The sequence below is a fragment of the Oncorhynchus nerka genome, linkage group LG3 (assembly GCF_034236695.1).
Source record: "Oncorhynchus nerka isolate Pitt River linkage group LG3, Oner_Uvic_2.0, whole genome shotgun sequence".
Taxonomy (NCBI): domain Eukaryota; kingdom Metazoa; phylum Chordata; class Actinopteri; order Salmoniformes; family Salmonidae; genus Oncorhynchus; species Oncorhynchus nerka.
In genome coordinates this window covers 31,275,288-31,293,494 of record NC_088398.1, presented here as the reverse complement: position 1 = coordinate 31,293,494, position 18,207 = coordinate 31,275,288, and the positions used below count along the sequence as shown (strand labels likewise).

At 41.3% G+C, this 18,207-nt stretch overlaps 3 protein-coding genes across 7 annotated transcripts in view; 2 read left to right on the top strand and 1 right to left on the bottom strand.

The window, feature by feature from the left end:
* The window catches only part of si:dkey-34d22.1 (discoidin, CUB and LCCL domain-containing protein 1), a 29,168-nt gene extending 24,884 nt beyond the window's left edge, over positions 1-4,284 (top strand). For all 4 annotated transcript variants that reach the window (XM_029629870.2, XM_029629860.2, XM_029629850.2 and 1 more), the window contains one exon: positions 2,986-4,284. In XM_029629870.2, coding sequence (XP_029485730.1) covers positions 2,986-3,425 — 440 coding nt within the window. In that variant the 3' untranslated portion in view covers positions 3,426-4,284. The remainder of the gene's footprint in view (positions 1-2,985) is intronic.
* Positions 4,285-4,544: 260 nt separating this feature from the next.
* taf12 (TAF12 RNA polymerase II, TATA box binding protein (TBP)-associated factor) lies at positions 4,545-10,149 on the top strand. 2 transcript variants are annotated; one of them, XM_029629973.2, is made up of 6 exons: positions 4,545-4,659; positions 6,415-6,665; positions 7,088-7,165; positions 7,303-7,417; positions 7,862-7,950; positions 9,337-10,149. In XM_029629973.2, exons 2-6 carry the CDS (start codon positions 6,495-6,497, stop codon positions 9,370-9,372), a joined length of 489 nt encoding a protein of 162 aa, XP_029485833.1. In that variant the 5' UTR covers positions 4,545-4,659; positions 6,415-6,494; the 3' UTR covers positions 9,373-10,149. The 2 variants fall into 2 exon arrangements, with proteins under 2 accessions (XP_029485833.1, XP_029485843.1); XM_029629983.2 differs by lacking the exon at positions 4,545-4,659 and adding an exon at positions 4,907-5,030.
* A 1-nt stretch (position 10,150) lies between these two features.
* On the bottom strand, positions 10,151-17,793 carry rab42b (RAB42, member RAS oncogene family). The gene is made up of 2 exons (XM_029629959.2): positions 16,965-17,793; positions 10,151-11,017 (listed from the first exon to the last, which is right to left on the bottom strand). The coding sequence occupies exons 1-2, from the start codon at positions 17,180-17,182 to the stop codon at positions 10,576-10,578; spliced, it is 660 nt and encodes a 219-aa protein (XP_029485819.1). The 5' UTR covers positions 17,183-17,793; the 3' UTR covers positions 10,151-10,575.
* Positions 17,794-18,207: the final 414 nt, after the last annotated feature.

The window sequence follows — 18,207 nt, the reverse complement described above, 5'->3', positions numbered from 1 at the left end:
GCACGCAAGGTCCAACCAAAATTTTACTTCCGCTTTTAACCCAACCCCTCTGAAAGACACACATACATAAACAGATTTTAGAGAAGTACAGGGGGCTGCCACACTGGGTGCCCGGTGAGCTGTCATTGCTCAAGGGCACAACGGCAGGCAATGCCCTCTAGGATTCGAATTGGCAACGCTCCGGTTGCTGGCTCGCTTCTAACCGCTAGGCTACCTGCCGCACCAACCTACATGCTCACTCCGTTCCACCACAGCAGGCCACCTTGACATCCCCAGGTCCAAGCTCCAGAGCTTTGGTGACAGGGCCTTTCCCAAGGCTGCTCCTAGGCTCTGGAACTCTCTCCCTCCAGCCATCTGTGACTCTGAGTCCATCACCATCTTTCAGTCCAACCTCATCCAAAGTTCTCTCGCTCTCTCTCGCTCTCTCACACACACACATCCTCTGACTTGGCTGGCCAGTTTGCAGAGCTCAGACCAGGCTTGACAAGCAAACAGCTTTCTCCATGGGCTGCCCATTCTTCCCCTTCGCTTAGTCCGTCTCCCAATTGCAGTATAAACATTCCTTTCTTTGGTCGGCGGAGCCCGCTCTGAAAGAGACCCTTTAATTGGAGCAGGATAAAAGGCATTCATGCCAGGGAAGCACTGCCTCCCCCTCCCTCCCACAGAAGAAGGGGCACTACACTGAGAAGGCCAGTGATAAACAGAACAGAGGGTCAGTCGCTAAGACAATTATAGGCATCTCTAATTAAAATAGCTCCCCCTCAGAGGTTGGGTGAGGGATAGGGTCTGAGGCCTCCCCTGTCAGCCCTCATCCCTGTCCCTAGAGATCGGCCATTGTTTGTGGCCACAGAGCTCTTGTAGGGGCTCAACAATGCCCATGATATGAGCCCTACTGAGTATGAGCGAGGCACTTTCAAGACATGGCTGGAGGGAGTACAGAGCAACACTTTAATTTGAATGTATTTTTATGAGCCCTACTGTCATGACAACATACCCCCAGTACTGTAAAAAATCTAGGCAAGTCTGTTAAGAAAAATTATTATTTACAATGACGGCCTTCACCGGTCAAACCCGGACTTCGCTGGGCCAATTGTGCGCCACCCTATGGGACTCCCAATCACGGCCGGTTGTGATGCAGCCTGGATTCGAACCAGGGTGTCTGTAGAGACGCCTCTAGCACTGAGATGCAGTGCCTTAGACCACAGCAACACTCGGGAGCCCAAGCCCCTGCTTGTACAGTACTGGGGTATGTTGTCATGACAAGTTCTTAACCCCTGTTACCCTTTCTGAAATTAAGGATGTTACATTTAAACTGTACTTCAGCTACAGTGGCAAGAAAATTATGTGAACCCTTTGGAATTACCTGGATTTCTGCATAAATTGGTCATAAAATTCGATCTGATCTTCATCTAAGTCACAACAATAGACAAACAGTGTGCTTCAACTAATAACACACATTAATGTATTTTTCTTGTCTATATTGAATACATAATTTAATAATTCACAGTGTAGGTTGGAAAAGGTATGTGAACCCCTAGACTTCTCCAAACACTAATTAGAGTCAGGAGTCAACTAACCTGGAGTCCAGTCAATGAGACGAGATTGGAAATGTTGGTTAGAGTTGCCCTGCCCTTTATAAAACACTCATAGAATGTGAGTTTGCTATTCACAAAAGCATTGCCTGATGTGAACCATGCCTCGAACAAAAGACATATCAGAAGACCTAAGATTAAGAATTGTTGAATTGCATAAAGCTGGAAAGGGTTACAAAAGTATCTCTAAAATCCTTGATGTTCATCAGTCCACAGTAAGCCAAATGGTCTATAAATGGAGAAAATTCAGCACTGTTGCTACTCTCCCTAGGAGTGGCCATCCTGCAAAGATGACTGCAAAAACACAGAGCAGAATGCTCAATGAGGTTAAGAAGAATCCTTGAGTGTCTGTTTAAGACTTAAAGAATTCTCTGGAAACTAATAACATCTTTGTTGACGAGTGAATGGTGTTCATGGGAGGACACCACAGAAGAAGCCACTGCTGTCCAAATAAAACCATTGCTGCACGTCTGAAGTTCGGAAAAGAGCACCTGGATGTTCCACAGCGCTTACTGGCAAAATATTCTGTGGAGAGATTAAACTAATGTTGAGTTGTTTGGAAGGAACAAACAACACTATGTGTGAAGAAAAAAAGGCACAGCACACCAGCATCAAAACCTTATCCCAACTGTAAATTATGGTGGCGGGAGCATAGTGGTTTGGGTCTGCTTTGCTGCCTCAGGGCCTGGACAGCTTGCTATCGTCGACGGAAAAATGAATTCCCAAGTTTATCAAGACTTTTTGCAGGAAATTGTAAGGCTATCAACAGAAGTTGGGTGATGCAACAGGACAACAACCCAAACAACCCAAAAGACAGAAGTAAATCAACAACAGAATGGCTTGAACAGAAGAAAATATGCCTTCTGGAGTGGCCCAGTCAGTCCTGACCTCAACCTGATTTGAGATGCTGTGGCATGACCTCAAGAGAGCGGTTCACACCAGATATCCCAAAAATATTGCTGAATTGAAACAGTTTTGTTAAGAGGAATGGTCCAAAATTCCTCCTGACCATTGTGCAGGTCTGATCCGCAACTACAGAAAACGTTTGGTTGAGGTTATTGCTGCCAAAGGAGGGTCAACCAGTTATTAAATCCAAGGGTTCACATACTTTTTCCACCCTGCACTGTGAATGTTTACACAGTGTGTTCAAAAAAGACATGAAAACTTAGAATTGTTTGAGTTATTAGTTTAAGCAGACTGTGTTTGTCTATTGTTGTGACTTAGATTAATATAAGATCAAATTGTATGACCAATTTAAGCAGAAATCCAGGTAATTCCAAAGGGTTCATATCATTGTTCTTGCCACTGTATGGGTTTCTGGTGCTTCATAGAACTAGAAGTAATATGTGAGCTCTATGACACATTCATGTTTGTTGTGTTTCTGCTTGCCCAGACTATGCAGAGCCAGATGTGATGGCTTGGGGGCAGAAGCTTGGCTCCACCTTCCGGCCCACAGTGGAGGAGGGCTACACCGTCCCCTTCACTTTCAACCACTATGATACCCCTGGAAAGCTCCTAGAGCACACTGAGCCCCTGCCCCTGGAGCCCGAGTATGCAACCCCATTCAGTGACCAGCCCCCAGATCCCAATCTGGCAACTCCACAGGGGACACTACACAACAACAAACATGTACTGCCTATGGTTTCTACAGGGACAAGGACCACAATAACCCAAGCCCAGTATGACTGCCCCTCTCACAGAAAGTTGCCCAATGGCTATTGCACTACGTCTCTCCATGCAAATGTCCCACGCCCGGCCAGTGTGGTCTACACTGAGCCTGAGCCCCTGTTGTCTGACTCCCTGCTACAGCACCCATATGAGGAGCCTTTCTGAATACAGCAAGCTCAACCACTATTGCTGAAGTGTTACATATTGCACGCTATAAATGTAAAGGTAATTTACGATTGCGCCGATACATGCAGCATTTACTGTGACTGCAGTCTCCGCTAAACACAGGAACGTTGTCTTTCAATTTAATTCACACTGTAACCCTGAATTTCAACAATAAGGTTTGAATAGAGCCCAACCTGGTACACGCCTTATTCTTTTCATTGTCTGTGTGTACCAGTTTGCACTTGGTGGCACCATTGGCTGCTCTCTGCTTGGCACTCCCACCCCTTGGGCCACCGTAATGGGCAAAGCAGGGACCATTCATGACCAGTACCGTCCAAAGTTGATGACCTGTTATTTACAAGAAAATGTGTCTAATGGCATATATTGATTCCAATTAACTAATATATTCCCGTGAATAAAACGGCACAAAAAGTAAAATATAAATTACAAATCAAAGTTTAACATACTTGAAAGCTGAAATGCTCATTGAAGTGTCAGTTTAAATCATTCTTACAGGAGCTGTACAAAAAAGAGCATGACTTGGAAACAGCAATATGACTGTCTGATTACAGTGTATTATCTTGTATCAAGTTGTGACACCATTTCTCTCATCTGTTTAGATAATGCTTACTATTTTTGTTTTTTTACTGTGATATTTTTTAAATAATTTTCAGGGGAACTTCATGTTCACAGAGTGAACTGAATGACACTGAAAAGTGAATATTTTTGTACTGGAAAAACAAATACAGTGACGGATATAGTTATTTCTATTATATTTAACACTATTTCCTGGGCCTCAAATGTTTGTGTACAGAGATAAAAGTGTGTGTTGTGGTTGAATAAAAATTACACAAACGTGCTTTGTTGACATCTTGTGGTAAAGACAATGATGTGTGAAGAAAACATTAAGACCAATCATTTTTATTTAGTCTTAAATTATTTTATGCCCAAATTTACCCATACACAATCACATTGACCAGTTGTGGGTTATTGACTAGGCTAGACGTGATATCAGTTTTTGGGGATAGCGTTCACATTCATATTGTAGATTGAGCAACATTTCCTTCATCAGACACTGGGGGCAGGAGTACGTCAATTCGGGTGTACCGGAAATACAGTTATTCAAATAGGAAGATCTGAAAAAAATCTGACTTTCTAGCCAAAGACGGGTTTGTGTTGTGTGGCCTTAAATCTGCTAGTTCAAAACATGGAGAGATAGTGTTTGTTTTGTCAGGTAATTATTTAAATCATATATATATATATATATATATTATATCTCTCTTGGGGAGATTAAATGTATTTTTTTTCCAGCTAGTTCGCACAGCGTTATGATTATGGGAAGATCTCAATCATTTACTCTTCGCGTCCTCTCCCCTTCTCAAAAACCCATTGGATGAGAAAGCCAGAGGTCCCGCCCTTCTGACCCTCTCCCCCAATGGGTTTTTGAAAAAGAGGCAAAGAAAGGAACGGGTGAAATTGAGATCCTCCCCATATTGTGTTAGCAGGTATCTAGCTGGCTAATAACTAGCTAGCAAGACGGCTAAGGTTAAGCTAGCTGCATTTATGGCTTGGCATTAAAATGTAACGTTCGAGTGAAATATAAAGGTATTTATTTTATATATGTATATACGTTTGCTTGGACCATTCCATGGACAATGTGACCGCTGTGTCTTCAAGCTGAATCTTTGCTAAATCTGTAACGTTAACGTTACCTAGCTAAATCATGTTAGCCTGCTAACTAACGGATGTTAACTGAAATTAGCTGTGGTTGTGATGCATTTATTACTAGTTTTTCAACATGATTACGGCTTCCTCTAGTTAAATTCAACGCTTGTCTCACGATATCAAACAATCAACATGTGCTCAATCAATATGTATCCAGTTAACATGAGTCGGCAGGCTAGCTTAGTCAACAAACATAGCCAGCTAGCTAGTCAACAAACATAGCTGTCACCTGAGTGTTGATATGCCCATAATAATGTAAGACTGACAGACGGTGTAACGTTTAAAAGATTTAGATGCACTATTAAAAGATTTAGATGCACTATTGTAAAGTGGCTGTTGCACTGGATGTCTTAAGGTGAACGCACCAATTTGTAAGTCGCTCTGGATAAGAGCGTCTGCTAAATGACTTAAATGTAAATGTAAATGTAATGTTATTGGTTTGCCAGCCGCAATGTGTGATATTTGTTTATTAACTACCCAGTAAATATCCATAGAAATATCATGCTAGGTTTTTAGTTAGCTAGTCTGACATTTAAAAAAAGATAACTACCTAAATGTCATGATATGGCTAGGGCCCTCTAAGATTTGTAGAATATTTCCCCAAATTATTATTTTTTTTTTCCAGGTTTCTCTTTTTCCAAGCCGTTTCAGGTTTTTATGCTCAAATCACACTTAATATTGTAGTCCACAACAACGCCAGGAGACCACTTTGGAGGTCTGTGGAAAAATAGAAGAAATGTGGGTTTTGAGGTTGTGATGCATACCCTTTAATGCAAGTGTGCACCAGCAATAGTTCCTTGTTTGGTTGGCTATGTTTCTGTAGCGTTCATGTGATTGCATTGATGCAAGTAATCATGATATCATTATGTGAGGAAGGCATAGGCTATTTTGAAGTTAACATTTTAATTTAGAGGGTTTATGAGAGTCTTTCTCTCATTTTGTGCCGTTTCCAAAAGTTGCAGGCAAATATGAATAACGGATGCATTTTGTTCATGTCTTATGATTAACTTGGGCAAATTATTGCATTTTCTAATGTATTGCATTTTCTAATGTTTCATACATTTAGTACATTCCTACTAAGTTCAGTAAAATTGTTTTTATTGTTGAATTCTGTTTTAATGGCTGGATGCCGTCTGCAACGCAGATTTTACAAGGCCCTAGTCATATCCCATGTACCAGTCTACCCTCACCCTGGCATTCTGTGTGTTGTTGATTGAGGGTGAAAGGGGCTTTTTTGTCTCACACTTTTCCCTTGTTATTCCAGTTTCACGGACCTGGTCCTTACGACGAAAGTGCAGACCCAGAGAGAGGCACCACCATCTGACATCCTAGGTCTGGAAGATTATGACCCAGTACCAACCACAGTCCAACCGTTCCAACTTCTTCACCGTGAAAGCCGAGGCCTCCTCAACACCACCTCTCGCCACCAGCATGGCCAATAGCAGCGCCGCCGCTCCAGGGAAGGTGATGGGCACACCTGGCCCTGCCGGCAGAATCAGCCCAGAAGGAAGTCAGGTGAGTCCTCATATCCATCTCCTCATCACCAACCTGGGGCATGCTGGAAAATTTTGTGACAGAAAATGAAAATGTATCTTTTTATTGGACAGGAAGTCCCTCCCTGTTTCAGTTCGGATTCTTCCATTTGGTAGCTAATAAACACGACCATGGTATACTCCAGCTGGGTGATGTTTTTCAATAGAATTGTTCAAAGAATTCACTAAAACTGTAGGGTACAGTTACTACTTGGCTTTGCACATATTGACACCAATCCTTCAGTTTCACATGCTGATTGGTTCTGTAAAAACATGCCTTCTATGTTCATCTCCCTAGCCAGAAGCCAAGTTTCAGGTTGTACAATGAGCATATGTAGCCACTCTGCTTGACCGCTTCAAGTGTACCATTGACTATGACTAACAACCTGTTTGCCCTCCACTCAGGTGTTGAGTAAAAAGAAGCTGCAGGACCTAGTAAGAGAGATTGACCCCAATGAGCAGCTCGATGAGGATGTGGAGGAGGTATGTTTACTACAGTAGCTCAGAAGTGTCTTTCACTGAAGATGGCGTCCCAAAACCACAAGGCAAAGACTAGTGCATGCAATGTTTTGAAGCCTCACCACTTGTGACCCGAGGTCCCCCATCTGTCTTCCTCTCAGATGCTGCTGCAGATTGCAGATGACTTTATTGACAGTGTGGTGACGGCTGCCTGTCAGCTGGCCCGCCATCGCAAGTCCAACACCTTAGAAGTGAAGGACGTCCAGCTACACCTGGGTGAGTAAAGGCTGATACTGGCTGATGGTTGGAGCAGCAGCCGCTGCAGTCAGGGCTCTACGCTGAACTTTTTTACAAGGAGCACGTGTGCGCCTCAGTTGAGAAATGTTGGCGCACACAAATAAATTTAGGATCCTTCATTTTTCTAGGCATACTGGTGCTTCTAAATAACAATTGCAGGTCGCACAGAAAAATATTTTGGTGTATATGCGAGTAAAATGGTCTCACTGTAGAGCCCTGGCAACTATTGTGGCATAAGCAGTGTTTGTCTCCATTACTGGAATGATACATTTTCTATGGCAAAAATGAGCCATGGGTGTAAGCAGTTTTGAGTTTTAAAGATATGCATATAAAAGGTGAATGAAGTTAATGGACCATTTCCTGTTGAGTGTATTTTCTTTTTGATTTTTATTCTCACTCCCTGTGTTGTCTGCCACTCAACAGAGCGCCAATGGAACATGTGGATTCCTGGCTATGGTTCAGATGAGATTCGGCCGTATAAGAAGGCTTGTACCACAGAGGCCCACAAACAGGTTTGTTTGTCACACTTTCATCTTGATCACACCCAGGGTTGAAATTTATACTAATGAATTGTGCTAAACGTTCAATAATTTAAATGTACAGTGCTGTGAAAGTATTTTCCCCCTTTCTGAATTTCTCTATTTTTGATACTGAATGTATCTTCAACCAACACCTAATATTAGATAAAGGGAACCTTTATTAGATAAAGGGAATGACTACAACCAAATCTCATCGAAAAAGTTTACTCAAGTGTGCCAAAAAGCACCTGAATGATCATCAAGACTCTTAGAAGAATGTTCTATGGACAGATGAGTCAAAAGTATAACATTTTGGATGACACGGGTCTCATTATGCCTGGTGAAAACCAAACACTGCATTCCACAGTTAGATCCGTATACCAATGGTCAAGCATGGTGGTGGATGATAGTGTGATAGTTTTAGGATGCTTTGCTGCCTCAGGACCTGGACAACTTGCCTTAATAGAAGGAACCATGAATTCTGCTCTGTATCAGATAATTCTACAGGAGAATGTCGGGCCATCTGTCTGTGAGCTGAAGCTGAAGTCATGCAGCAAGATAATGATCCAAAACACACAATCAAGTCTACATGAAAATGGCAAAAAAACAGCACATTTGAAGTTTTGGAATGGCCTAGTCAAGGTCCAGACCTAATCCCAATTGAGATGTTGTGGCAGGACTTGAAATGAGCAGTTCATGCTTGAAAACCCACATGTTGCTGAGTTAAAGCAGTTCTGCATGGAAGAGTGGGCCAGACATCTTTACAAATGAAGCATTTGTGTTTAATGAGTCCGCCAGATCAGACCAGGAATGTTCTCTTGATAAGTGCGTGAATTTGACAATTTTCCTGTCCTGTTAAGTATTCAAAATGTAATGAATACTTTAGGGTGTCAGGGAAAATGTATTGAGTAAAAAGTAAATAATTTTCTTTCGGAATATAGTGAAGTAAAAGTTGTCACATTTAAATAGTAAATTCCAGATAACCCAAAAAACTACTTAGGTAGTACTTTTACTTACTTACTTCCAGTGGTGTAAAGTACTTATGTAATTGTTGTTATTGGTTCATTCAGGTTCCCTTTGTCTAATATTAGGTTTTGGTTGAAGATATAACATTCAGTATCAAAAATATGCAAAAGGAGAGAAAATTAGAAAGGGGACAAATACTTTTTCACAGCACTGAATATGTATTAAATAAATATTATTTTTGGTGTATTGTTTGTTTAGAAAGTATTGAAAATAATTTCAATAATTTAATATGTGGTTGTCTTACTACCTTAGTTGAATGCACTGTGACTGTAAGGCGCTCTGGATAAGAATGTCTACGAAAAAATGACCTAAGTGCAATAGTGATTGAGCATGTTTTTCATTTGTCTCATCCAGAGAATGGCATTGATCCGCAAAACAACCAAAAAGTAGCAAGACCTGGAACCAGCCTCGCACAAACACTCTGTGCTTTTTGTCTTTTCTCTGTGTATTTCTAATAATGGGGGACATTGTTTCACCCACGTCTTCATCTCCCCCAGGTTTTGTGTGTGATTTGTCAGCTCCACTATCACACAAGTATTTTGATATCTTGTCCTTTTTAATGCTTTTCACCACAAACTGGCCAAAATCACACACTCTCTCATTCAGTGTAAATGTACACTCAGGTATGGAGTGTTGTTTTTGGACAGTGTTTTGTTTTCTGGAATTATCTGTTCAACTTTACATTTTTGTTCAGGGGGTAAGCATCAAACACACACACCTTCAATATGGTGGTGGTTACCATACTCTTTCCCACTTTTTTAATTTGATTTTGTCTGGCATGCGTTTGCTGTTGTGCGTTTAGTTTTTGTCACATAAACCCCCTTCATCTAACATCAGAAATGTACACCTTTTGCAGTTAGTTAGTTTTCAGGGTACTTTCATGGCACTATGTTTGTGTGCTGTAGGGATCTGATGTCATCTTCATAGTTCATTAGAAAATTACCCAGGACATTGTTTTTCATAAGATGTCAACAATTAACTGATTATTATTCAAAAATCATAAGTATGTGAAGTATTGCTTGTATCGCCAGACTGCCGTGAGATGGGGTTGGGTAATGGTCCTTATTTGGGGATGTGTAGGGAAGCAGTAACATTTTGTTTTACTTCATATGGCCGTGTTTTAGTTAAACCTTTTTATTCCATAAATAAAACAAGATTCATATTTCACTTGGCATTTGATGTGTGTTTATTTCAGTGTTAAGTCATGTTCTTTCTCATTTGTTGGAACCTTGAGTATTTCGGAGTTCACTTTCTACATAAATGGATTACATCAGTATATCACTATTCAGGGTAAAGAGATTTGACTAGATTTCCTTAACTGTAATACCACTGTGATAATGTTTCTCGATTCTGGATGACAAACTAACAACCTTCAGAAAAGTCCCTGAACACACACTTGCAAGTCTTTTACATGTGTTATGTCTATTTCCATGTTCTGAAATATTGTCACAATAGGTAATGCCCATCTTGTAAAACTTATTCTCATCCGGTGAAGAGCCTCAAGTCACGATTATTTTATGATCTTTTATCTAATATGGCAGTCAGTTTTTGAAGAGAGGCATTGTGACATGGCATACATGACAATACAGCAACTCAGGAACAGCACCTTCTGTTGTTGGATATATTGATCTTGGGATTTTGTATCTGTGCTAAGGTTGCACGTGGAGCCAAGCACTTCACCCCGTCCCAGCCCTCTTGTAGCTGCACCTCCCCACTCAGCAAGCCCTGGTACACCCGGCGGGTCAGCAGCTCGAAAGCCTCCGTCACACACTGACCAGTCTTAGCCGACGCCTCGATGTAGGGCATCCCCAGCTGGCCTGCCAGTTTCTCAGCCTCGTTATGGCCCACCACCCGCTCTCCCTGGGCCACCCGGTCATTCTTGTGGCCCACAAGTACAAACAGCACCGTGTGGGGCTGCACATGTTCACACACCTCTGCGTGCCACTCCTGCACATGCTCAAAGGAGGCACGGTTAGTCAGGTCAAACACCAGCAGGCCCCCCACTGAGTTACGGAAGTAGGACCGAGTCACTGACCTGAGAGAAAAGAAAAACATCAAAAAGTGAAAGGAATTGTTTAAATTGTAAAAATAAAATAAATAAAAAATGGAATCAATTTATGGATGTGAATCAATGATCAGCATATAAATAGTTGTGATAATTACTATGAACTCATACACATTGGTAAATGTTAACCTAAATTAGGCTAATGTTGACTATGTATGGAGGAACTCTATCTATTGCATCTGCAAAAGAGGATGTGGTATTCATTGAAGGGAGGTTTCACCAGAATAGGTATCCTCTTTGAACGACCCCTAGTTGTGTTTCAGTAGATGTCAGATGCATTGTGTCTGGATATCTTACAATTGAAGACAATACTAAAGTGCCTATAAGAACATCCAATAGTCAAAGGTATATGAAATACAAATGGTATAGAGAGAAATAGTCCTATGATTCCTATAATAACTACAACCTAAAACTTATTTACTGGGAATATTGATATTAAAAGGAACCACCAGCTTTCATATGTTCTCATGTTCTGAACAAGGAACTTAACGTTAGCTTTTTTACATGGCACATTATGCACTTTTACTTTCTTGTGTGTTTTCATTATTTATTTGAGATGAAATAGATTTGATTAATGTATAATATTAAGTTAAAATAAAAATGATTTTTTTTTATTCAGTATTATTGCAATTGTCATTTATTACAAATATATATACAGTTGAAGTCGGAAGTTTACATACACCTTAGCCAACTACATTTAAACTTTCTCACAATTCCTAACATTTAATCCTAGTAAAAATTCCCTGTCGTAGGTCAGCATTTCACACATATTAGTGTTAGCACTTTGTGGTCTATTGCAGCTTCCCACAAGAATGGGCTTTAGGTGAGGCAGATGAACCTGTGAGCCATATTACTTCAACAGTATTTAACATGAGATCCTCTCTCAGCTTTACAGGAATGTGGTGCTTTATATAGACAACACCTCCCCCGTTGGCATTTCTGTCTGTTCGGTAAATGTTATAACCATGTATTGCTACCACTGTATCATCAAAGGCATTATCGAAGTGAGTTTCAGAGATGCAATATGAACGTCATCTGTTTACAAGCAAGTTATTGACTTCATGGACCTTGTTTCTCAGGCTGCAAGTTAATATGGGCTATTTTAGCACTTTTCTGGGTTGCGTGATGGTTTTTAATGCTTTACTGGGAGGCTTATCAGAAGTAGACTTGCTCATGTTACTTATATTGGAGCTGATAGTGCAGGGTGAGCTGCACAAAGTGGTCTTCCTACTAGGGCACACCGCCTCTGTGTTAACAGTGTAACTCTGGTTCATAGGCTCATGATTACTGCATACAATAGCTGTAGGATCAACAGAGGTATTCAGGGCAATTAGGGGGACATACATTAAGATACTTACATTGTGTCTGCCAACGCCCCTCCGATAATGTACATCTGATGCAGCATTATGACGACTCATTGTCACAATGATAGGGATTAACTGAGCTGGTCTTGGGTCATTGATAAGTCATTGTTTCAACTTAGCCTTGAAATGCACGGACAGAGTCCAGGAGCCAAGATGATTTAGATGGACTCCATCATTCCTGTAGAATATTTTCTGTTTCCAGAAGGTGTCATAGTTATCTATAAAAGTGACTCCAGCAGAGCTACAATAATATTTTAGCCAGATGTATAATGCCAGTAGCCTGCTGAATCTCCCACACCCAACGATGGTACTGGACCTGAAATGGACCTGAAATGATTGGCCGTTTTTTGGAGCCTTTTAAGGCTAAAATAAGTTCCTTAAAATCCATGTTCAGATGTTCTTAGCTAGCCCTCCTGATGTAGTTTGACCCCACATGGACTACGACAGTGTCAGCTCCCGGCATCTGTCGTAAAACAGCCGATAGAAGCTTTGTGATGTCCTGTGCTCGTGCTCCTGGGTAGCACTGTCGTAGCTTTTTTTGTATTTTACTCGCATAAAACGTTTGGATGGAAACTTGGTTATACATTGGATTGGAAAGTATTCAGAAAGTATTCAGACCCCTTGACTTCTCCCCAATTTTCTTACGTCACAGCCTTATTCTAAAACTGATTAAATTGTTTTTCCTCATCAATCTACACACAATACCCCATAATGACAAGGCAAAAACAGGTTTTTAGAAATGTTTGCAAATGTAAAAATATCACATTTACATAAGTACTCAGACCCTTTACGAAGTACTTTGTTGAAGCACCTTTTTCATCGATTACCTCAAGTCCTGTTGAGTACAAGCTTGGCACACCTGTATTTGGGAAGTTTCTCCCATTCTTCTCTGCAGATCCTCTCAAGTTAGGTCAGGTTGGATGGGGAGCATCGCTGCCCAGCTATTTTCAGGTCTCCAGAGATGTTAGATCGGGTTCAAGTCTGGCTTGGCTACCCAAGGACATTCAGAGACTTGTCCCGAAGCCACTCTTGCGTTGTCTTGGCTGTGTCGTTGTCCTATTGGAAGGTGAACCTTCAACCCAGTCTGAGGTCCTGATCACTCTGGATCAGGTTTTCATCTCCCTGTATTTTGCTCCGTTCATCTTTCCCTCCATCCTGACTAGTCTCCCAGTCCCTGCCGCTGAGTGGCTTCCGTCTGGCCACTCTACCATGAAGGCCTGATTGATGGAGTGCTGCAGAGATGGTTGTCCTTCTGGAAGGTTCTCCCATCTCCACAGAGGAACTCTGGAGCTCTGTCAGAGTGACCATCCTGACCAAGGCCCTTCTCCCCCGATTTACTCAGTTTGGCCTGTGGTCAAATGATCAATGGAAACAGGATGCCCCTGAGCTCAATTTTGAGTCCCATAGCAAGGGTCTGAATACTTATTCAAATAAGATAATTTAAAAAAATGTTTTCGCATTGTCATTATGGGGTATTGTGTGCAGATTGATGAAGAGAAACATGTATTTAGTCCATTTTAGAATAAGGCTGTAATGTAACAAAATGTGTAAAAAGTCAAGGGGTCTGAATACTTTCCCGAATGCACTGTAGTACCTGTTTGTTACCTATTACCTGACTATGGGTGTATGTGTTCACAGAAACATGTATGGAGCCAGCTCATGGATACTTGCAATATGATGTGATGAAGTCCAGAATGACAGACAGGCTTGATACTGATGTATCTGAATGGAGAGAGACCTGACACAGCATGAACATTTTACTAGACAACTTTTACTTGTCTTTTTTTTATTATTGAATTGAATGGTATCAGTCAATATGGGGAGGGAGAAACCCAGTGTACCAGGACCAGGATCAGGTAACTCCTGGTGGGGCACCACGCAGGAAGGTATATTACCACTCTGACATGTTTGCCAAGGTAGCCCCATTATCACCAGACAAAATGCCAATATGCACAGTATCTGATGAAAGGTGCACATGTTATATCAGCAGAACACTGATTCTATGGTTTTATGTAAAGGGTTGTTTATTCTACATGGACCTCTTACTACATTTGAAAGTTATCAAAACACTTAGTTTAGAATATCTACATAAATTCAGCAATTGCATTCTTCTCATATTGCTCTGTAGGCTACTGACCTATTCAAAGTTTCCTCCGGCACCTCAACATACATCTGCCTGTAGTTATTGAACTCAACTATGAGTGGGGGGAAACAGCTGCGGGCAAGGTTCTGATAGATGGGTGTGTCTTGGTAGTTGCAAGGACACACCCAATTAACACCCACATCAACCACACCCCCAAGCCAACTCACATTTGGCTTCTGTCATGGCCGCCAACATTTCTTGAGGAGCAAGCCAAAAGAACGAGGCAAAATCTACCACCATAACTAACGAGGCAAAAACTACCACCATATGATATGTAACATGGGCCAGGTTTTTTACAGAGGGACAGGTTTTTAATTATTCAAATGTCATGCCTTAAGGGGTCTACCGTTGTACACCCCCCCCACACAGAGAGGATTAAGCAGATTGTTTCTCTCACTCTCACTTTGCAAATAAATTAACTATTCAGCTCCCCTTTCATCACTGAATAATATCAACAGTGTTAGGGAAGCTTCTCTGAAAATATAGTTTAGCAAGCTACCAATTACTCCACATTGAAAGAAATTAAGCTTCACTAAAGCTTCACTAAATATAATTGATTTAACTATAGTTACTTTGAAAAGGTAATTCACTACATTCAAACTACTTTTTCATAAATTATCACATCCCTTGAGTCCCAGTCCCAAAATTAAGTTTTTCCAGCTGATGAAACTCATACTGTAAAGTAGATCCGTGTTATTTCCTGATTGTTGCTGGTTGAAAATACAATCTACACAGGACCTTCTAATCATCAGGTTTGCATGAGCGGGGGTTTTGGCTTTCAATGGTGACATGACCATGCAGTAAATTGGTTAGCCAATAACAGCTAGTTTTCCGTTTTTTGCTATAAAGCTATTTTTGCCCATTTTAATGGAAGTCTATTCCAGTAAGATACTTATTTGTTACGCAGAAAGTATTTGATATTGATATAAAATAGTCTGCATTGGGCTTTTAACAGAATGTGTAACTTGGCCTATTAAACACAAAAACTGTTTCAAGTGACAATTAGGCAGGTCTGATGACAAAAAAGAAAGACAATTCTACTTCATCCATATTTATTTTTGCCAAAAAGTATTGTGTGGTTAGCTACACCTCTAAAATGGCAACAACAAAAAAGTTAACTATTGAAAACGATACCAAGATTTTAATGTAGTTCAACTACCACCAAGCTACAGCAAAATGTAGTTAAATTACTAATTGAACTATATGTAGTTTACTACTCCCCAACACTGAATATCAACTCATGAGGCAGAGAGGGAGACAGATGATAAACCAGACTATAAGGAACGCTTGCACTATGGTCAAATGTGCAAGTATGTGACAGTTAAAAGAAACTCCTAACCATTGATTCACAGGGAATATTTTGTTTGGCTGTGGTGAGTCACAGTGTTCATTACATTCTGTAAGGAGGGCAGGTCTGATGCACCTTACTCCCATATAGGTTATATTGTATTTGTTTGATTTTCCTTTAGGTAAAGACTGATGAATACTCCTATTGTTGAAAATACCCAAATCAAAGAGCAGGTAGTTTATCGGGGTATTGCATTTGCATGAACATTGCAGTGGTGTGAAGATAAGGGAAATAGAGAGGGGAAGTTGCAGCTCTCTGATGGGAAAGGGTGCATTCTGCTCCATATCAAGGCAAGCCCTGTATTTCCTGTTGTCAATATGGTTAGTTCTTACTAGTAAGAATGGTCCTTTTATGGGAACAATCCTATCCCCGAGCCTCTGTAAAATACCCAGTTTGTGCAGATCATGGCATTAAAATCCAATCAAATTGTATTGGTCACATACACGTGATTAGCAGGTGTAGAGTAATGCTTGTGCTCCCACAGTGCAATAATATCTAACGAATTACACAACATATACCCAATACACACAAATCAAAGTAGGAATTAATTTAGACTATATACATATATGGACGAGCGAAGTCAGAGCGGAACGGACTAAGATACAGTAGAATAGTATAGAATACAGTATATACATATGAGATGAGTAATGCCAGATATATAAACATTATTAAAGTGACTAGTGTTTCCTTCCTTAAAGTGGGCTAGTGATGGCTGTTTAACAGTCTGATGGTGTTTTTTCCCCCCCTCATCAATCTACACACAATACCCCATAATGTCAGAGCGGAACAGAAGCTGTTTTTCAGTCTCTCAGTCCCAGCTTTAATGCACCTGTACTACACCTCATCTTCTGGATGATAGCGGTGTTAACAGGCAGTGGCTTGGGTGTATGGTAATCATGTATTTACATGATTTATGCCATGGAGTAGAAAGCAGGTCCCTCAAGTCAGAAAAGTAACTGGGTGGTGGATTAGTAAATGAATAGCTAACATTACAGAATGGAGTGATGTTGTAGGCTGAATGAATGTGTTGTTGTGGTAATACATCACATTACTGTTATTTACCTGAACCTCTCCTGGCCTGCTGTGTCCCAGAACTGCAGTTTGACCCTAACGCCAGGCTCCACCTCCAGGAAGTGGACGTAGAAGTCCACCCCTACTGTCTGGTTGATGCAGTCCAGAAACATTTCCTCTGTGTAGCGCTTCAGCAGGGACGTCTTGCCCACTGTCGAGTCCCCTAACATGATGATCCTGAACTGGTACTGCCACAGAGTCAGGTCCATAGCAGCTGCTGAGGACTGTAGAGGGGGATAGTGCAGATGGAGGGAGATATGGAGAGAGGGATTCCCCTCAGGAAGCCAGAGGCAGACAGGGTTTTGACAAGCTGGAGCTAGTTCCTCGACGCTCCCTCTGAGGAGAAATAGTGTGAGGCACTTCTCACGACTCCCACATAAAACAGTCTCTGTCCGTAGTGTCAGCAGCCAGGAAACACCCTCACATTGTTGATCCCCTGCTGTCGAAAGTGTGTTTGGTTCAGTGTGTGTGCTTGCTCCTCAAATCCTCAGTGAAAGCACCTGTGGAAGAATGTCCATCCCATCGAGTTCTTAAGTTGTTATGCTGCCGTCCTCCTTCATGTAGATCTTGACTGATATTGCACAAGCATGTGCATGTGTGTATGAGTGTTTGGTAGGGGTGGGGACTTCCAAAGTTTGCCTGTGCAAACTTGATACTTGACAAAGGGAGAGGTGCAAGAGTGTGAGAGGGAGGGCTCTCCAATGGAAAGGGAGGGGTGTGCAGATGGAAAGAGAGAAAAGGGGAGTTGCGGCTCTCTGAAGGGAACGGGTGCATATTCTCCCCTGAATCATGCATTTCCTGTTGTCACTATTTGACACTATGTTTCACTAAATAAGAATATGACATGGGTTGCAAGCACTCATTTTATATCAAGTTATCAAGAAACTTACACTGAATTGTAGCCTCCCCCATAACCCACTATATGGGTACAGTTGAGCCTCTGAAAAAGGGAAGTGGACAACAATACAACCTAAACTCTCCGAGGACTCACACAGAGGGGCTACTTGGGATTTTAATAGCTCAGGATATGTAAACTGAGCTTTATTTCATAGGTTGTCAAATCAATCTCTCTCAAGTCAAGACAGGAACTTGCACGTTCAGCTGTAAGGATTGTCATTGGAAACAAGAGGGACTGGTGCACACTGAAAAGGGTGGTCTATTCAGGGTCACAGAATATCACTAGTCTTATATCAGTCTTATATTCTGTACAGCACTTTGAGATATCAGCTGATGT